The sequence below is a fragment of the Centrocercus urophasianus genome, unplaced genomic scaffold, assembly GCF_019232065.1.
Source record: "Centrocercus urophasianus isolate 14NV4802_14NV808 unplaced genomic scaffold, USGS_Curo_1.0 seq_20, whole genome shotgun sequence".
Lineage (NCBI taxonomy): Eukaryota > Metazoa > Chordata > Aves > Galliformes > Phasianidae > Centrocercus > Centrocercus urophasianus.
This window is the reverse complement of record NW_024884756.1, coordinates 224,742-244,375: the sequence shown is the minus strand read 5'-3', so window position 1 is coordinate 244,375 and position 19,634 is coordinate 224,742. Positions and strand designations below refer to the sequence as shown.

Genomic DNA, 19,634 nt, shown 5'->3' with positions numbered 1-19,634 from the left:
GTAATCTCCTTCACACAGGATTTCCTGTAAAAAGAAAAAAACCGTTAAGCCTCAGTTATAAGAATTATTCAAATAAAGGACAAATTATCCACTGCAAGAAGCAGGAGATGCACATCCCTTGTATTACTTTGCTTGAAGATATGGCATGATATTTTTCCTCAGGGCAGCCAGTCCTACAAGGTGCTGACATATACAAGCCTCAAGTCAGAGTTCACATTTTTAGAGTAATTATGCCTTTATACAGAGGAAGACATTATCTTACTTGCTTAGTTGATTCTGTAACCAGTTCCAGAAGTCTTTCCACTGCAGTGCGCAAACGATCACAAATTTTCAGTATCATCTCTTCATTTTCATATGCCATTTCAGGCTTTGCAAAAACACTTTCATATAAGTATTGGCTCAACTCATACTGCTCTTCGGTCACTGGAGACAGCTGGCTGTGTTCTGTGAGAGTTTCATCAAGCAGTTCATCTACTGAAAACAAGCAAGCTACTTAAATGCACAGAAAAGTGACACAGAACTCATCAGTCAGACAACAACTGACATCACACAGCAACACTGCTTAGCCCAGAAGATATATTATGAGGTGAAAAACTTGTTAATACAGAGTTATTTGATGTTTACAAATCAATACAGTGTTTTGCAAGGCCTTGAAATATGCTTATACATCAGGAACTGAAGTTCTGTATCCATCAGGTTCAACTTCCCTGCTCTGCTATCCATCCAGCCTTAATCAACCTTATCAGGTCAGTATTTTTGCTACTAAAAGATACACTGATACGCTATCTTATGTGTGGAAAAACTTGGAAACATAAAAACACTGCAACAAGAGACATCCCTATTCAGAGCTTCCTCCATGTAGTACGAAATGAAAAACCATTATTCAAGAATATCAATTGACTGTTTCCAGTTATACAAACTTGCACTCACCTTTCTCTAGGTGATTCTTTTCTTTAGCTTTGAAGTATTGTACAAACCCTATTTCTTCCATAATACTGTGACTTTCCATAGAATCTGCAGAAGCCATACTGTTATCAAGGCAAAGACCGATCTTGCTACAGATAAGATCCTCAACAGCAATTGTGGCCTTCACCAGCTCCATAAGCCATTTCAAAAGACACTGATATGAGTCCTGCATTTTCTTCCTAGAACAGAAGCACATGAAACATTGCCAAGATGCGTGCTTAGAGGCTTCAAACGTACTGAAAACCTGACAGTCTATAACAGACACCTTGCCATTGTTTAACAATTATCAGTGAAGAAGATTCAAATATTTCACATACACACACACACACACACACACACACAAACAAAAAAACAAAGAAAACAACAAAAGAAACAATACAGATGCAGGCTCTGCAAACTAAAATCTGTTTTCTCCATTTTTATGGAAGCATCAGCAGAGAGAACACATTTATTAACATAGTACCTGTAACACCAAAATAAATAAGGGTGTCCTGGCAGAGTAGACTAAAAAAATTACACATATGGAGAATTTTAATTTGAAGAAAACATTGACAGTACTTCTGAGGCATGTAATACTGAAAAATTTCTGCTACATTTGTTCAAGGAAGTTTGAACAAATAGCAGAAATATTCAAGTCAGGCATAGAACATCCAAGAACAAGTCGTCTGTCATACTTTAATATCCTACAGGAAGCCAAACAATGGGATGGAAGATCCAAGAAGCCCTGGCACGGCACAACTAAACAGTAAGTCAGTTTTTTGTTTGCTTGTTTAAAAGCATGGAAAAGGAATTCTTCTGGAAAACTATTCAACATGTCAGCCTCTCTCCGATCCACGTGTTCAAATAACAAATCAAACTGATCTAGATTGCACTTCCTAGGATACAGAAAGCTTCCCTAGCTTTTGCCAGGATTATAGACAGCGGTGAAACCAGAACACTAAATTCTCTATCAGACCAGAAGGGACTGTGGCGTGAGGGAGGAAAAAGAAACAACAACACAACATGCTCTCCATATCAGATAGGTTAGTAAAGCCAATATAATCATCTTTGTTATTTTGAGCTAGCTTAATTTAATTATTCATAAGAAATGAGAAAAATAAATAACCACAAAGCACTATCCAATCCAAGATGGACAAACCTTTCGTCTTTGGACTGCTCAATATCAGATCTCAACATGGCTACCAAATTGCCTCCTTCTTGGTTTTCTCTGTCCCGTCGCTCTATGAGTGTCTCCAGTTCACAGTTGGTCTCCTTTATTTCACAGTTTAAAGATTCGACTCTCTTTTCCAGCTGTGGAAAATTCAATAGCAATGCAACAGACAAAGATGATCACTTTGCACAGACTGTGAACTTCACTCCTACACTCCATTAGTTTCTGTATATTTACCTAATCATCACCCTCTGCAATGCAAACTTGCTTCCAAAAGTACTAGAAATAAAGGGCAGCAGAAAGACTAAAATGGGATTTTTTTCTCTTCATTCTCCTTTTCTGATGTACATTTCATTTTAGGAAGCTGTCTCATTTGCATTCAGACTTAGCACACAGAAGCAATGCAAAAGCTTAGAAAAAGTTTGTTATACTTCAGTTTATTTTTGTTGTTCACACCTTAAAAATGCAAAGCAATGACCAAGGCACAAATTTTGACACTTGTACACAAACATGAATAGCAAACTGACAGTGTATGATCGTTCTCAGGTACTTTTCTTCTTTCCTTTACAAGCCGTGTATGAAAAAGACTTTTCTAGAAAATGCCTTTTCTCCTTACGCTTCTCTTCATGTGGCACCTCTATTCCATTAAAAGAATATGTATATCTATATGAATGCATATATCAACAGCAAAATATTCCAATATACCAAATTTACATTTTGATCAGAGCCTTCTGAAATGCAAGTGAAGACAAAAAATATTAATGTCTTCTACTTTGAGAACTCAAAGCCATTATTTTGATTATTCAAAAAAACAACCATTATAAGTTCCCTAATTAAGACAAACAATTTTCCATGCTTTTCCTCCATATCTTAAGGTCTCTGGGTAATCTAAATTACAGCCAAGAGATTTGCTTTACAGGAGGTACAGAATTTTGCTTAGCAAACAAATATTGTCTTTGCCACTTCTGGAGCCATATTTCCCATTTACCTGTCCATACTCCCAAATTATAGGTCTGTTGGCCCGTCAAAAGCTAGAGCACTATTTTCTAGGGAAAACAATGCAATAAGTACAGATAGCATCAGTACATATAAAACAAAATGGTTAACATTCGACCTTCTCTTACAAAAGGGCAGTTTTCAAACTACTGTTCAGTTTTAATTTCCATGTTACAGTTGTAGCATTTCAGCTAAGAGACCATCTTACTGTAAGTCCATAATACACTGCACCTCGGAAACTAGCAGCTACTAGAACTACACACACATTCCTTGTATACATACCTTGAGACAGATGAAAGCACTGTATTAAATTACAGTTGCAGAAGAACAGCTGAAATCTAAGTTTAAAATATTTTCCACACACCTGGATAATTCTTGCTGCTTTTTCCTGTAGCTGTGCTGACAATGTCTCCTTCTCCTCTTGGCAAACAGCCTGTACTTTCTCCCTTTCCTGAATTAACACTTGCTCCTGGTCATGTATTAAAGCTGCTTTTTCATCTTCAAACTCATCCTACGTAAGTGACATATAATTTGAATTACACAAAGAAAGGGAAGAGAGAAAAACAAAAACTATCTCCTCGTAAGTTACATACAGTTTGAATTACAGTGAGAGAATAAAAACCACCTCCTTTCACATACACTCACTTTTTTTTTTTTAAAACTATGCTGTCTCATTTCTCAGTTTAACTAGCAATAACCTACACAGTTTACACCTCGATGAACAAAATTATGCCAGAACAATGATTTAAAAATAGTTAACTATTTAAATGAACTTTCTTAATGTGCTTGCTAAGATCCCTGTCATTTCAAACTATTGAGACCATAACAAGGAACAGAAAAGGGAGATGGACAGAGGCAACTGCAAGTAAACAACACACATAGCGCAGACTTCCTCACAGGAAGTGATTTATAAGAACAAACTGAAAATAGCTAATTCGTCTAGAAGATATTAAATTGGGCTGGTGAGTTTGTGGGCCTGTTGTCCCCATCATGAACACAGATTTAGGGATAGAACTGGGACATCATCCTGCACCTCAACATTCCCTCAGAAATAGACTTCTAATCTAAATCCTCCTCCTTTAAATTAAAGCCATTCCCCCTGGTCCCATCACTATCTACCTGTGCATTAAGTTGATTTCCCTCGTGTTTCTAAACTCCCTTGATATACCAGAATGCCCCAATGAGGTTTGCCCACAGCCTTCTCTTCTCCATGCTGAACAAGCCCAGCTCCCTCAGCCTGTCTTCATAGGAGAAGTGTTCCAGCTCTCTGATCATCTTTGTGGCCCTCCTCTGGACCCTCTCCAAAAGCTCCACATGTTTCCTGTGGGGCTCCAGATTTGGATGCAGTACTCCTGGGGCCTCACAAGGGCAGAATAGAGAGGGACAACCACTTTCCTTGCCCTACCGGCCACCTCTCAGTACGGAACTCAGGATACCATTGGCTTTTCAGGCAGCAAGCACACACTGCCTACTCATATTCAGTTTTTCAAATGACAAATCAAACTGATCAAACTGATCTAGATCCAGAACCTCCACATCCTTCTCAGTAGGGCTACTGTCAAGGAGTTCTCCCAGCTTTTACACAAATCTGGGAGTACCCCAAAGTGCAAAGCATTGCACCTCGCTTTGCCAATCCTTGTTACACTTACATGCCCACTTATGAGTTTATCAAGGTCGCCCTGGATGGCATCCCTCTCTTCTGCTGTATTAACTGCACTGCTCAGCTTGGTGTCATCACCAAACTTGCTGAGGGTGCACTCAACCACATGCAAGTTGATCTATGAACACCAATATATTCCAGGTGAAAAATGCTTTCCTTGTTGTTTGGAGAAGTGAAAAAAAACCTTTTTCCCCTCAAGGGATAAAATAGGACTTCAAAGCATGAAGCAAAACACAAGTAGTCATCTATACTGCCTCGAATCATTTGTGGAAGATGCTGAGGAGAATAAGTCTACCATCACCACTTCTTCAGCTGATGAGTGTATACTGCTTGATGACACGGCAAGGACTGTCATCACAGGAAAGAACAAAGAGCAACACTGGCATTTGGAAATAACAATACAAACCCCACCTAGAATCAGCAAGGCAGAAGAGCCACGTCCATCTATGATTCCAGACTCAACCAGCAGAGTGCCTAGCTATTAGCAAGATAGAAATGAACAGGCTTAAAGCAGTGTGAGGATTTCCTCAACCAGAACAGTTGTTTGTCAAAATCACTGAAGCAGTCTTCTTCTGTACTTCTCAGAAGCAGTACATCCACTAAGGACATGTCAGATTATACAAAGGAACTCTGAATAACTAAAAGTACCAGTTTTCCATCAGATCTTAAATCGGTTTTCTGCTTAGGCTGACAAAAGCAAGCAAACTGACTGGCACAATTATTCATTTTCAGAAAAATAAGCTTTTAGTACATACTTTTAAGTTCATGTTCATTGAACTCTACCTACTTTCAGCTGTGCAATTTGTTGTTCAAGGAGTACTTCTGACTGACACTTCAACAGCTCAATCTCTTCCTGGAACTGAAGCTGCTGCTTCTTTTTGACTGCCTCAAATTGAGACAGAAGAGCTGTCCTCACAGCTTCAACTTCAGAGGCTGATGCAGAAGCATACATCTGCAGACAAGGAAGTAGTATAGAGTATTTTAACCACAGTGTTATAATCAAGGAAAAAAAAAAACTGAACTAAAAACAATCAAGGCCTGCCAAAGCCTAGGAGAATTTTCACCATAAGTCGTCTCAGGGCCATACAGAACTGCTATTCATATTCATGCTCGCTATGGAAAAGCAAATTTATAAAAATAAGTATTAAGTAATGAGAAGCCATTAGGTACCAAACAGTTCCTATATTCACAAGACCGACAAGTAAGATTAACATTACTCCCTACTTGTTTGATTTCCAACAGACATATGACTAAGTGTAGTGATAGAACAAGGGGTAACAACTTAAACTAAAAGCAAACAGATCTAGATTAGATGTTAGGAAGAAATCCTTAATTCAGAGGATGGTGAAGTCCTGGCATGGGCTGTCCAGAGCAGCTGTGGGTACCCCATCCCTGGCAGAGTTCGAAGAAAGCTAAATGGGTCTCTTGGCATCCTGATGTGGTGGGAGGTGTCCCTGTCCACAGCAGGTGTTGGGACTGGATGGGTTTTAAGGTCCCTTCAACCCAAGCTGTTCTGTAATTCTACAAAGGAGGAAAAAAAAAAAAAACAAAACACATAAAGAGCATCTCTTGTAAGACAAGATTTCTCCTGTTATCATAGAATTAATCATTAGGTGGCTGTCTTGTGTTATCTCATGAGTGACTGGAAAGATACCAAAAATATCAGAAGAGATCCCTCATATATCTCCTCAACCACACTCTTTAAGAAGAGTTACTCCATGAATAGAGAGAAATCCTGTTTCTAGGAGTAAAAACTAAAACATTTATAACGAAAAGTACTTCCCACTTAATAACAAAACTTATTTCCTAGGCAGACTTTTCTTCCAAAAGTAAAGAGAGTCTGTAATGGGAACAGATACCAGCTCTAGGGCCTGACAATCCCTAGGAACACAATGAAAACTGGTCTCCTCAAAGCAACACTTTTTGTCAAGTGCACAAAGTAATACAAAAAGTAATACAAAAGTAATGATCAATTTAGGGAGTTATTTACAGTATCATTTTCAAATTAGTAACTGAAAAAGCAAATTAAAACATATCTTGCATTGTTCAGTTGCAGTTGGATAAAGTTAGTGTTGTTTGTGACTACTTCTAATATACAAGCATAACATATACTACAGAGTATCTTGATTATTTGCAACTCCTCATATCAACATTCAAAAATGAGTTCCTCCATTCAATACTTAAAAATAATTCTGTTCATCATTGAATTTTAGCTTTCATTATGAGCTCATATCCCTTACCGCTTTTGTTAAACTTACATGTAAACATCTCCAGGAAGAAGAAGAAATAGTAAAGCCTTAATGGCAACAAGGACAATTTTCAAATCTTACTGATAAAACACATTTGAAAAAGTATTACCTGCTATAATTTCTCTAAGAAATGTATGATAGTAAAGTTGATCACCAATAAAAGCTTAAAGTGAGCAGCTACTTTCCACAAAGTTAGTATTATTACCTATTGAAATTATTACCTATTAAATGAGAGCTTTAGAATGTTTAATTAAAAAAAGAACGGGTTCCCCAAAAGGTAGACAAAGTTTTAAACAAGGATTCAAATTTAAAAAATAAGGCTAATGCACATATATGAATTCTTAGGTCCTCTTAGATAAAGCAAGGCTAGAAAATGTTAACTATGTCTCTTCTTATCAATTGGCACTATTGCAAGAAATCCAGAAAAGCATCTGGATATATAAACTTACTTCTAAAGTTAATAAGATGGAATTTATTCTGTGTGAAACTATGGCTTATTTGGGGTTGAGGTTTTACCAACATTCTGACCTCCTGTTCGTGCTCATGCTGTGCTTTTAGTTTCTCCAGTTCCTCTTCCAGCTCCCTGGAGTGCTCTTCCTTATGCTTCTTAATTTCTGCCTCATGAAGATTCTGAAGTTCTTGCAGAGCTTTTCTATGTTTTTCCTCCATATGCACTACTTCCTCACGTAATATATCCAAGGCTAGACGTTTTTCTTCTTCCAGCAAACTTCTCTGATTTTGTAGAGCTGTTTTTAAGTCATCCTGTTTAAGCATTAATTTACAACAAAACAAACAAACAAAAAAGGGTAAAAATAAAGTACAAATATAACCCACTACAAATTTAACCTACTGGTAAAGTGCACGTCCTCTGTATCAAAGTTGAAGTAAGCATTAGCAATGTTGTCTCATAAAAAGTACATACACACTCTGTATCACTGAAATGAAATACCATTTCCATCTAGTAATAGTTCTGTAAATTTTGTACTTTTTCCCTTGTATGTGATAGAACTCCCCATTGACACAACATTAAACCTTTTATTTGTAAAGTCTTTACGCTAAAGAACAATTCAAGTGCAGACTTAAGATTACTTAGCAGACAGCACAGGAAAAAAAAAAAAAAATCTTATTCACCAGAAGACCTTCCTCTGAGTCTATGTGGACAAAGAAACCCCATCAAATCACTAGGCTAGCTGAGTAGGCATGGTGAGGAGAAACAAACAAAACAAAGCAAAACAAAGCCACACACCACAAGAAAACACATTACAGCCCTCTGGAACATCCTCTATTACAGCAATTAGAGAAGTCTTCCTAACTTTTTGACTTGCAATATTTTTGGTACATTTTTTCACTCGCTCAGTCTCTTAAAAAGATTCATTTTTATCTTCAGTTTCTTATTTCAAGTCACAGTATAGCCACACAAGATTTAGTGTTGGCTCAAAAGATGTTGCAGAAAATATACCCAAAGAACAAGAGTGATCCTACAAACTTCAACAGCTTCTCACACTTACGTAGGCTTAAAAATATAACATGAAATTTCACTTTCTAAAGTAAGTTTTCTTTTTGACTTACCTTATGAGCTTCTTCTGCTTCTACAGCCATAATTTTAAGCTTTTCCATATGCACAGTAGCTAGCTCAATTTTCAAATTATTTTGTGCTAGCTGAAGTTCCTCAGCATGCTTTAACTTCAATATCTCTATCTCCTGAGCGAGGCACGCTAGATTCATTTTATCCTTTTCACGGAGCTGCTCTGTGTGATGCAGCTGTAGCTTCTCAAGAACCTGCCTATGTTCATCTCTTATATTCTGAATTTCAGATAGGTAGGATGACTCCAAGGAATCCAGGTTTGATAAGTGTTTAGCCTCCAGCGCATCAATTTGTGCTTGATGTTTTGTCTGAAGCTCGGCAACAAAAGCTTCAAGCTGAATTTGCTGTTTACTTTCTAGTGTAGATTTAAGTGTCTTAATTTCAGCTTGGTGCTTTCTCTGAAATTCAGTTGTCAGAGATAAAATTTTCTGCTTATGCTTCTCTTGTAGCTGCTGACTTTGAAGCTCTAGCTCATCAACATGTTTCTTCTTCAGCTCTTGGAGAAGAAACTCTTGCTCAGCCGTGAACTTCTGAGTCAAAGCTTTGTGTTCCTCCATAAACCTAAATGATTTCCCATAAAGTTAAGAGAATATTGTCAGGCACTTTTTGTTGAAATAATAAATAAATTGATAAGTAACAAAGAACAGGAACAAGGCTTTATTTATACTCCATAGCTTCACTTTATGTTTCTAATAAAGAACTAATTCAAAGCAAACCAAAAGATGATTTTAGAGCTACATCATGATCTAGTCAATGTCTTTTGGCTGTATCTGGTTATTACCAGCTAAGTTTAAACTCCTATTACATTTCTACCAACACAGAGTAACATGCAAACCTTGCTCTCTCCGTCTCATTTAAATTCCACTGATGGTGTAGCGCACAAAAAGCCCACAAAAACAAAATGAGTATCAAAACAAGATTGAGCAAATATTCTGTGAGAGCATCTAGAACACAGTATGTACAATGTGTACATTTCAAATGTGTTGTCTGCAAGTAAACAGTCATAAGCAATATCTCTAAATGCATCTAGTTTAGACCAGGACTTAAATCCACCATGGAAGCATATGAGGAATACTGAAGGGCTTCTCCAAACTGACAGTAGCTGAGATCTACTTCAAAGCTCAGTGCAGAAGACATAGTATTGGAAACGCTGCAGTTTGCAGCAATCATTAACTACAGCATTTTTTCGATACAGACACCAGTAATTAAGAAGTGATTGGTTATTTAAAGGCTAAGTTCCTGGTTTCAGCATTTTCTTACTGTAATTATTTCTCCAATCCTTTTCAAATGAGCATGTATCTGAGGAGGACAGAGTCACAGGGGTAAAGTTTAAGTAATGTATGCAAATATATACATATTTGAAGATTTCCTTGAATATAATAAAATAAGGCATGGAGAATAGGATAGTAGAGGAGAAGACCTGAGCATGTAAAACCTTCATTTCCAATCAGAACTTAGTTCGCTAAAGAACACCATATATGGCCCATCAGCCTCATCATTCAGTGGATAACAAGTTTTACTTGCCAGGAAAGATACGCTCAAATTCATTAGAATAATTCAAACAATCTTAAAAAATAATGCAAGAGTTTTTCCATCTGTATGTCATGCATGCTTTCTCTCCTCCAAGACTAGAATACAAGCTGCGCTGTAACCTTAACTGTTAGAAGGAAACTAGGCTACAGACTAGATATAATAATGGACATCCTTACTATACCTTGGTAGAGTAAACACTACATAAGTAAACTGGTGCCATCAAGTGACATTCCACACCACTGTCACTTGCTAATTGCAAAATAAGAAAAAAGTAGCAATGATTACCGACTCAATGGCTACTCATCCCCAGCAAATGAAAATGCTCAAATACTCAAGGCTTACTTGTTTTGTGCTTCCAAAAGTTTCAGCGCACACTCTTCCTGCAGACAAAGCTTGGCCTTCTCCATTTCTTTTGCCATAAGCACTTTGGCTGCCTGCAGGTCACTGTCATATTGTTCCTGAGACTTCTGTGTGGCCTGTGCAACTGCAAGGCTGTCTTCTAGCTGTTGCAAGTTGTTTTGCTGTTCTTTTACCAACTTCTCTAATTCTACAATTTTGGCAGCTTGGTGATCTTGGAGCTGATTCATTTGAGTTTCACGAAGTTCAAACTCCTTCTGTAAATTCTGCTTCTCACATTCCAACCTATTTTGCAGTTCTGTGTGCAACAATGATAATTTCTCTTCTGCTTGGATTCTCTGGTCCTCACTTTCACATTTCCATTTCTTCTCTTTTTCTTTGTACATAGTCTCTATTTTCTGAACTTCTTCCCTGGCTTCCTTTAACTCATTCTCATGATCCTCAGCAATTTTAAATTTTACCTGTGAAAACAGTCATTAAAAACACATTAAACAATAACCAAATTGAAATGCCTGAAGTGAATCTTCTCAAGCATTTAAGGTCTTAGGAGAGATTCAATTCTTGCATGCAAGTCATCCTTCTGAACAAAAGTAAGGCAAAAGTATAAATTTATATAACTTGAATTCAGCTCACTTTTAAGAATTAATTGGAGTAGAGAAAAGAGAAAGAGAATTAAAGCAAAAATGATTAGTACCTTTGTTATGTTCTCTTGTGGTCACTTTTCTTCATTTCAGAAGTTCAACTTAAAAAGTTACTAATATTGAGCATCACTAAAATTTTCTTTTATACCTCTCCTCACCTTTAACATCCTCGTGATATTTTATACATAGCATTGAAGTCCATTACAAGGATAGTTCTTACATGTATCAAAAAGCACATAAAAAGCATCTAGCATAAAAACAGAAGCCAAGCACCAAATGACTGCTAAATGACAAAAGGCAATAAAGACCCTAAAAAACACAAGGGTAAGCATGTAAACTACAGAAACAACATGCTTATTCCTTAAAAGGAAAACAAAGCTAGTAAAAGATCAAATAAAAGTGATGTATCAAGTAACATTTTTTCTTCAGCTTTCACTTGGAGGATTTCTTTTGAAGAGGTATTTAAATATCCCTTTAGGCTACAAGCCAAATAAAGAGGCAGAAAAGCAAAAAACAAACAATCAGATTAACACACAATCCATGAAAACATCTTATGAAGCAACAGAAATTGAGAGGCAACAATTTACTTTGCTTCTAAGAGGCAAAGACCAGAAGCCAAATGAAATGCGAATCAGTTATCTTGATGAGCGGATCAAATCCACCCTCAGAAAGTTTGCAACTCAAAAGAGTTGATCTGCTTGAGAGTAGGAAGGCTTTGCAGAGAGATGGAGTTAGGCTAAATCAACGGGCTGAGTTCAATTGCAAGACATTCAACCAAGGTAAACACTGGGTACCACTTGAGTTACATCCACCCCATACTGCAGTACAGGCTTGGAGACAAGTGGCTGGAAAGTTGTCCAGTACACAAGAACCTAGAGGTACTGGTCAACAGCTATCTGAACATGAGCCAGGAGAGCAATAGTGTGGCCAAGGAGGCCAAATGCTTTTTTAAGGAACAGTGTGGTCAGTCGGATCAGGAAACTGATTGTCTTCTTGCATGCAGCACTGGTGAGAATACACCTCAAAAGTTGCATTCAGTTTTGGGACCCTCTCTAAAGGAAGGATATTGAGTTGATCAAGCACATACAAAGAAGAGCAACCAAGTTGATGAGGGAAGCAGAAACTAAGACTTACGAGGAGCAACCGAGGAAATTCAGGATGTTTAGTCTGCAGGAGTTTGAGGGGAGACTCAACACTCTCTACAACTACCTAAAAGGAGGTTGCAGTACGAAATGTGTCATTCTCTTTTCTCAAGTGAAAAATGATAGGAAATGAGGAAATAGTCTTAAATTATTCTAGGGGTGGTTTGGATTGTGCACCAGGAAGAGATTCTTCACAGAGACAGTGGTTAGGCATCAGATGGAACCCTCAAGGAAATGGTGGAGCCCCCTCCCTGGAGGCAGTTATGAGATGTGTGAAAGTGGCACTAAGGGAGCTGGTTTTGTTACAGGACTGTAACTCTGTAGGTCAGGACATGATTGAGCTTGATCTAGAAGGCCTTTTGCAACCTAAGTGATTTTATGATTCTCAATCTCTTAAGCTTTAACAGTCAAAGAGCCAGAGCAAAATGAAAACAGAAATCTGTTGTCCTATTCTTTTTTCCTCCCCAAAAATCTGGTCTGAAAAACTATCTGTTTCAGAAAACTGCCCTATCAGAACCAGAAACTGCCTCGAGGGGACCCAATCAAAAGAAAGGTTTTTTCCATCTGCTACATCACTTTTTCTTAAAGTCTCCATTACTGCATGACGCATCACAGTACATAACTGCATCACTTTACTCGTACATGTATCAGAAGTGGTTGTGTATGTTTGACTCACTTTAATGAAAAGGTGGACAGAATCAACCCTTGAAACACTCTTCCCCTTCCACGCTATCTGAACTTTCAAGTGTTTAACACTAACACGCTCTGAATTACAAATACACATTCCATTATTCAAGTGTATCCATGCAATTCCATTTAAACTTGAAGCTAACATCATTAATCAGGTATGTGTAAAAGATGAGTGCCATGTGTATCTCCCTGGCCTTCCTAGCAGATCTTGGTGCTTGCTTGGCTCCACACGAACAGCACAGTAACATGGGTTACCTGCTCCATTTGCTCTTTCAGATGCTTCTCATTCTGCACAAAGAAGTCTTTTTGTTTAGTTATCTCTTCCTTTAAACACTTTATTTCTTCTGAAAGCTCTGCAATATGCTGCTCCTCAGAGCGGAGGAGAGAGAGCTTAACTTCACGTTCTTCCTCCAGCACAGATACTCGCTTGGCCACCTCCATTTCAACTTGACGTGCTGCATCTTGAGCACTCTGCAGGCGCAATTTAGTTATTTCTGTGGGAAGAAACAATGTACTGGTTCAATATAAAATGCATACAAGTCAGCATACTCATACAAATTACAAGAAAGCATTTGTCAAGGAAAAGAGTAACTGTTAAGAAATTACACAAAATTGACCAGTATAAAGTCTCATTAAGTTTAGCCGCAAAAGGAATTTTATCCTGAGTTCTATAGCAATAGCTACCTATCACAAAACCTGTTCCCTGCAAATACTTCCTTCTTTGTTCAAAAAATTCATACCAGCATATATACAACAACCAGCGGAAAACACAGAAGGAAAAAGATATTGAAGTCATTTGAACAGAATGCTATGAAGTCCACAAAACGACGTTTATACTCTGTGGAAAGGACTGAGAAATGACCTACTTCATCCAGATATGACAGTGATTAAACATGCCTGATAAAATCTTTCTCTGCAATTTTTAGTGTTAATTCAGGAATTGACACTGGTGTCCCATGCATCAAGAATGGAATGTGATTAACTCCTGTTCCTCAGTTGCAGTAAGTTTTACTACAGAATAACCACCGTCAGGTCATCAAATCTTTAGAAAAGCAACTCAACATCCCCATAAGAGTCAAAAAGCAAAGTGCTCAATACCAGTGATTAACACTGGTGTTTTTAAGTGTTTTCTGTAAAGTAAAGTAACAAAAAATTAACGATTTCATCAGGTAACCTTTAAATATTTTTTTTTTTTAAAGGTGCTATCCACACAATCAGCTTGCCGTTTTACTTCCAATCTGTAAGTTTATCTTACCTTTGATATGTTCTTCTGAAAGTCTGGCACGGAGCTGCTCAAGTTCTAAACAATGCTTTCTTTTCATTTCCTCTATTTCTACTATATACTTGTCTGAGAGGTCCATCTTCATTTTCAGTAGGTCCCCTTTATATTGAAGTGCAAGGGAAGACTTTAAGGAATCTAGTTCGTGTCTGTGATCTTCCTTAAGTTGCCCTTGCAAACAGGCAATTTCTTCCTGCATAAGAAATGAATTAAAAAGACATCTTCACCTTTGAGGAAATCATGATGAGATTCTTCTAAGAGAGAATACAAAATTAACTCCACTGAGAAGTGTGTGCTTGACATTTATATACTTGGCTTACAAAAGCCCTAATTCTTCTCTTTTCCTGCCACTCTATTAAGTACAGTGGCAGAGCCACTCAAGGCATACACAATCTGGAATCATGTCACAGGACAGAGCAGAATTTCAGGAATTGTCTGAAGATATAATAGAGAGGAAAGTCCCACAAGCATCTAGGTGGAGAAACCATCAATTCTCAAGACTATAAAGACTCCTCCTCTATATGAAAGGGGATGGAACGGGCTTTAAAGATCATCTAGTTTCAATCTCCCTGCCATAGGCAGGGTTTCCACACACCAGATCAGATTGCCGAGGACCTCATCCAGCCTGGCCTTGAACACCTCAAGAGAACACCCACAGCTTCTCTGGGCAGCCTCACCACTCTCCAAGTAAAAAGTTCCCCCTGACATCTAAACCACATTTCCCCTTTGACTTTAAAACCTTTCTCCTTTTCATGTCACTATCAGACTCTACAAAAAGTCAGTCAGCCCCCTGTTTTTAAGTTCCCTTTTTCTTTTTTCCTGGGAAGCCACAGATGTCTTCCAAGCTTTAGATAAATTAGAGATCATGACCTATGAATGCAGTTTCATATTTAGTCGGAAACAATCTGGAGCAATAAAAAATAAAAAAATAATAAAAAAAAAACCACGATACATTCTTTTCTCATTTATTTTATACCCGTCTTTTTTTTTGGTGTTGTTTACCAATGAAATTGAGTTCACGCTGTCTTGTCTATGTCTTGCCTGCTTGTCATCCTGTCATTAAAGAAAATTATTTTTATAGCTAATTTAAAAAAAATAAAAACCTAAAACCAAAATAGGAAAATTCCTCTTGACTATAAGTCAACTTCAAATAAATCTATCTAAAAAGTCAGTATGTTAAAATCATAAAAAGGTATATGAAAATACAGAGGAGAGACCAAATTAGTGTAGCCACTTAGAACAGACAGCAGTAAGAGGCACAATTGCTACAGAATATATAGAGAAAAGAAATGTTGCAAAATCCCCACTTGCGTGGAAGAAATTAGTAAGAGCTTGCTCCATTTTAGATATGGGACACAATATCCTATGGATTATTTGAAAGTAATAACCTACAAATACCTAACAAAAATAATCAGGTCAAAACAAACATCACAAATACAACTAACCCTTTGCTAAGAGCTGGGAATCAGACATCAATTTTCATATAAGTTGTGTGTATCTCAATATCTCCAAAATCCTACCTTATGTTGCTCCAGCTGTTGATTCAGTTGATCAAGGAAAAAGTCTTTTCTCTCTTTCTCAACCTCTCCAAAAACTGTGACAGAAGAACTGAGGAAGAGAAAAAGTGTTTTAAAGTTCAAGACTATACCATGCATCACGGAATAGGTTAAATGTACTGACTTACCATATGGTATGAAAAGCAGGCATAGAGCCACTGTAATAGCTACATAGGAAAGTATCCTCCACGTTCATTACTTCCATTGCTAGGTATCTGACTAATCTAAATCCCCCAGTGCCCCACCCCAAGATATTTACAGGCTAACAGCACCTTTTAGACAAACAAATGGAAACACTCCACATTAGAACACAAGACAAAAAGAAAAAAGAGATACCTGATATTCCCTACTTGATTATGGCTCACATCAACCTCAGATACTGAATATTCTTTCAGTTCTTGCAGTCTCTGATGCAGCAAAGTCAATTCTTCTCTGTAGTTTTCCTCAGCGACTCTTAACTTTCTTTCAAAGTAGATTCTCAGTTGTTCTAATTCAGCCTCATGCTCACTTTTTGTTCGCTGACGCTGCTCTTCAAATTTTTGCTTTAAATGCTCCATTTCTTCCACCTGTGATGCACGAGCCATGAGCTGCTCTTTCAGCTCTGGAATGGAAATAAAAACAGCATGAGAACTCAAGAGAGTACAACTACAAATGAAAATCAGCCATATCTTACTTGTTGAGATAATTGTAAAATGTTATTCCACAAGCAATAGGCAGAAGCCAAGGTAGGAAAAGGACAAAAAGTGTAAGAAAAAACAGTTCTCCAGATGGCTTAACTTTGTAGGTGATGGTGACTTAAGGTTTTATGAATCTACACAGATCAACTGAAGATAGAACTGCATTTCATGAAGGAAAAAAAGGAAAAAATGCAACACATACTTGGAGTGAAATTTTTCACAGCAAACACACAAACAAGGAGTAAGAGCATTAAGTGCACTGCTTACATCTGCTTAAGGCAGTAGTTGTTATGTACAAGGATCAGAGGAATCAAGTGACAAGCCAGGATTAATGAGAACACTAACAGCACAGACAAGGGAAACCCAATACTGCATAGGTAGGTTTTGCCTAATCAGCAACATCTACCAGTATGAAATTAACAGAGGAAAACATCTAATAACTTCCACCTTTGGTGAAAGGTCATTTTTAAATCTGAGCAGTGATCCAATTGTCCAGCTGCTATGCTTTGGATCCACCACAGTAAGTCCTCAAACCAGTTCAAATGCATTGTCACACCATATGACTTCAGTGGAGAGAAGCAGTGAAAAACCAAACACCATTAAGAACCCCTCATACAAGGAGAGATCCTCACCTGGAACACGAGTTTCCATCCTCGACCAGACTGACTCACCACCTCAAGTAACACGAAGGAGAAACAGAAAGGGTACAAGCAACACTAATGTCAGTGATTAGTCACATGGAATGTCATTTGAAGAGTTAATAAAGATTAGGACTACAGAGATGGGATATTCAAGAATTCAAGAAAATTCTCTGGAGTGGTATGAACAAATGACAGAAAAAAAAAAAAAAAAACACCTTCACAAAATCCAATTATACTTCAAAAGCTTACAGTTACAATAGCTAAAAAATTCTGAAATTTTCATAGAATCGTAGAACAACTTGATTGGAAGGGACCTCAAAGATCATCTAGCTCCAACCCCTGCTATGGGCATGGCTGCCAACCAGCAGTGCTGCAACCAGATCATGCTGCCCAGGGCCCCACCCGATCTGGTATTGAACACCTCCGGTGATGAGGTACTTACAACTCCAGCTAGCCCAGAAAATTATGCTTAAAACAAATGGCAATATAATATGTTTAGACCAACCCAGTATAAGAATACCATCTAATGTTACAATCTACCAAAGGCAACATACAGAGTCAAGGTTAAAATCACGCTGCTTATTTTAATTCTTAAAAATTACACCTTCATTTATTATATATTTATTGTATATAATATATTTGCTGTACACATACGAGTGAGTTATATTCTACTATTCTACTATATATCTACTATTTATTCTTCTATTTTTCAAGCAAAAAATGTCAATTCCAACTTCTGCGCTGTGAAGTTGTCTTTGTAAGTGCAATAATTTACATCAGAAATCTTAAGATACATAAAATTCACACCACATTTCAAAAAGAAAAAAAAGGAGATTAAACAGGATCACACAGTTTTGAAATATTTCTGCCTTTCTCTTTTAAAATAAAGTAGCCTATCACCAAATAAAAGAAAAAATCCTCACAGCTAACAACAAATCTCTTGAAGTCATTTGGATGGGCACACACTCCACTGGGTGAAACACTGGATGGCCAGCCCCAAAGAGCTGTGTCAGTGGAGTTAAATCCAGTTGGTGCCCACTCACGAGCGATGTCCCCCAGGCCCCAGTACTGGAGCCACTTCTATTTAGCATATTTATTAATGATCTTGACAAGGGGATTGAGTGCACCATCAGTAAGTTTGCAGACGACACCAAGTTGGGAGGGAGTGATGATCCGCCTGAGGGGAGAAAGGCACTAACAGAGGGACCTGGACAGATTGGATTGATGGGCCAAGGTTAACTGTATGAGTTTCAATAGGGCCAAGTGTCAGGTCCTGAATTTTGGTCACAGCAACCCCAGGCAACCCTACAGCTCAGGGAGGAGTGGCTGGAAAGCTGCCTGATGGAAAGGGACCTTGTTGTGCTTATGGACAGTCTGCTGAATGTGAGCCAGCAGAGTACCCAGGTGGCCAAGAAGGCCAATGGCATCCTGGCTTGGATCAGTAATGGTATGGTGAGCAGGACTGGGGAAGTCATCCTGCCCATGTACTCAGCACTGGTGAGGCCTCACCTCAAGTACTGTGTTCAGTTTTGGGCACCTCAGTACAGAAAAGACCTGAAGGTGCTGGAGCAAGTCCAAAGAAGGGCAACAGGGCTGGGGAAGGACTTGGAGAATATGGCCTATGAGGAAAGACTGTAGGAACTGGGGCTGTTTAGTCTGGGGAACAGGAGGCTGAGGGGAGACCTTATCGCTCTCTTCAAATACCTGAAAGGTGCCTGCAGTGAGAGTGGAGTTGGTCTCTTCTTACTGGTGACAGGACAAGGGGAAATGGCCTCAAGTTGCACCAGGGGACGTTTAGGTTGGATATCAGGAAGAACTTCTTTACAGAAGGGGTGGTTAAGCACTGGAATAGGCTCCCCATGAAGGTATTTGAACCATTCCTGGATGTGTTTAACAAACATCTGGATGTGGTGCTCAGGGACATGAGGGTCATCGTTGGCGGTGCAGAGTCTGGTTGGAAGCCTGTAACCAGCGGTGTCCCCCAGGGGTCTGTGCTGGGTCCGGTCTTGTTCAACATCTTCATCAATGACCTTGATGAGGGGGTGGTGGCCACCCTCAGCAAGTTTGCTGATGATATGAAGTTGGGAGGATTGGCTGACATGCCTGAAGGCCTCAGGCTCAGCGAGACCTGGACAGGCTGGAGAGCTGGGCAGCAAGAAACCGGATGAGGTTTAACAAAAGCACGTGTAGAGTCTTGCATCTGGAGAGGAATAATTGCATGCAGCAGTACAGGCTGGGGGATGAGCTGCTGGAGAGGAGCTCTGCAGAGAGGGACCTGGGTGTCCTGGTGGATGACAGGTTGCCATAAGCCAGCAGTGTGCCCTTGTGGCCAAGAGGGCCAATGGCAATCTGGGGTGCATTAAAAAAGAGCGTGGCCAGCAGGTCGAGGGAGGTGATCCTCCCCCTCTATTCTGCCCTGGTAAGGCTTCATCTGGAGCACTGCTGGGCTCCCCAGTACAAAACAGACAGGGATCTCTTGGAAAGAGTCCAGCGGAGGGCCATAAAGATGGTG

At 38.7% G+C, this 19,634-nt stretch overlaps 1 protein-coding gene across 8 annotated transcripts in view; it reads right to left on the bottom strand.

The window, feature by feature from the left end:
- The window catches only part of PCNT (pericentrin), a 95,062-nt gene that overhangs the window by 51,412 nt on the left and 24,016 nt on the right, over positions 1 to 19,634 (bottom strand). For 5 of the 8 annotated variants that reach the window (XM_042821898.1, XM_042821899.1, XM_042821903.1 and 2 more), the window contains 13 exons: positions 17,114 to 17,155; positions 16,141 to 16,405; positions 15,769 to 15,856; positions 14,225 to 14,441; positions 13,225 to 13,463; positions 10,482 to 10,957; positions 8,591 to 9,167; positions 7,550 to 7,783; positions 5,560 to 5,724; positions 3,477 to 3,623; positions 2,105 to 2,256; positions 931 to 1,145; positions 263 to 474 (listed from right to left, as the gene is read on the bottom strand). In XM_042821898.1, coding sequence (XP_042677832.1) covers positions 263 to 474; positions 931 to 1,145; positions 2,105 to 2,256; positions 3,477 to 3,623; positions 5,560 to 5,724; positions 7,550 to 7,783; positions 8,591 to 9,167; positions 10,482 to 10,957; positions 13,225 to 13,463; positions 14,225 to 14,441; positions 15,769 to 15,856; positions 16,141 to 16,405; positions 17,114 to 17,155 — 3,029 coding nt within the window. The remainder of the gene's footprint in view (positions 1 to 262; positions 475 to 930; positions 1,146 to 2,104; positions 2,257 to 3,476; positions 3,624 to 5,559; positions 5,725 to 7,549; positions 7,784 to 8,590; positions 9,168 to 10,481; positions 10,958 to 13,224; positions 13,464 to 14,224; positions 14,442 to 15,768; positions 15,857 to 16,140; positions 16,406 to 17,113; positions 17,156 to 19,634) is intronic. The other 3 variants (XM_042821904.1, XM_042821901.1, XM_042821900.1) reach the window with 2 other exon arrangements.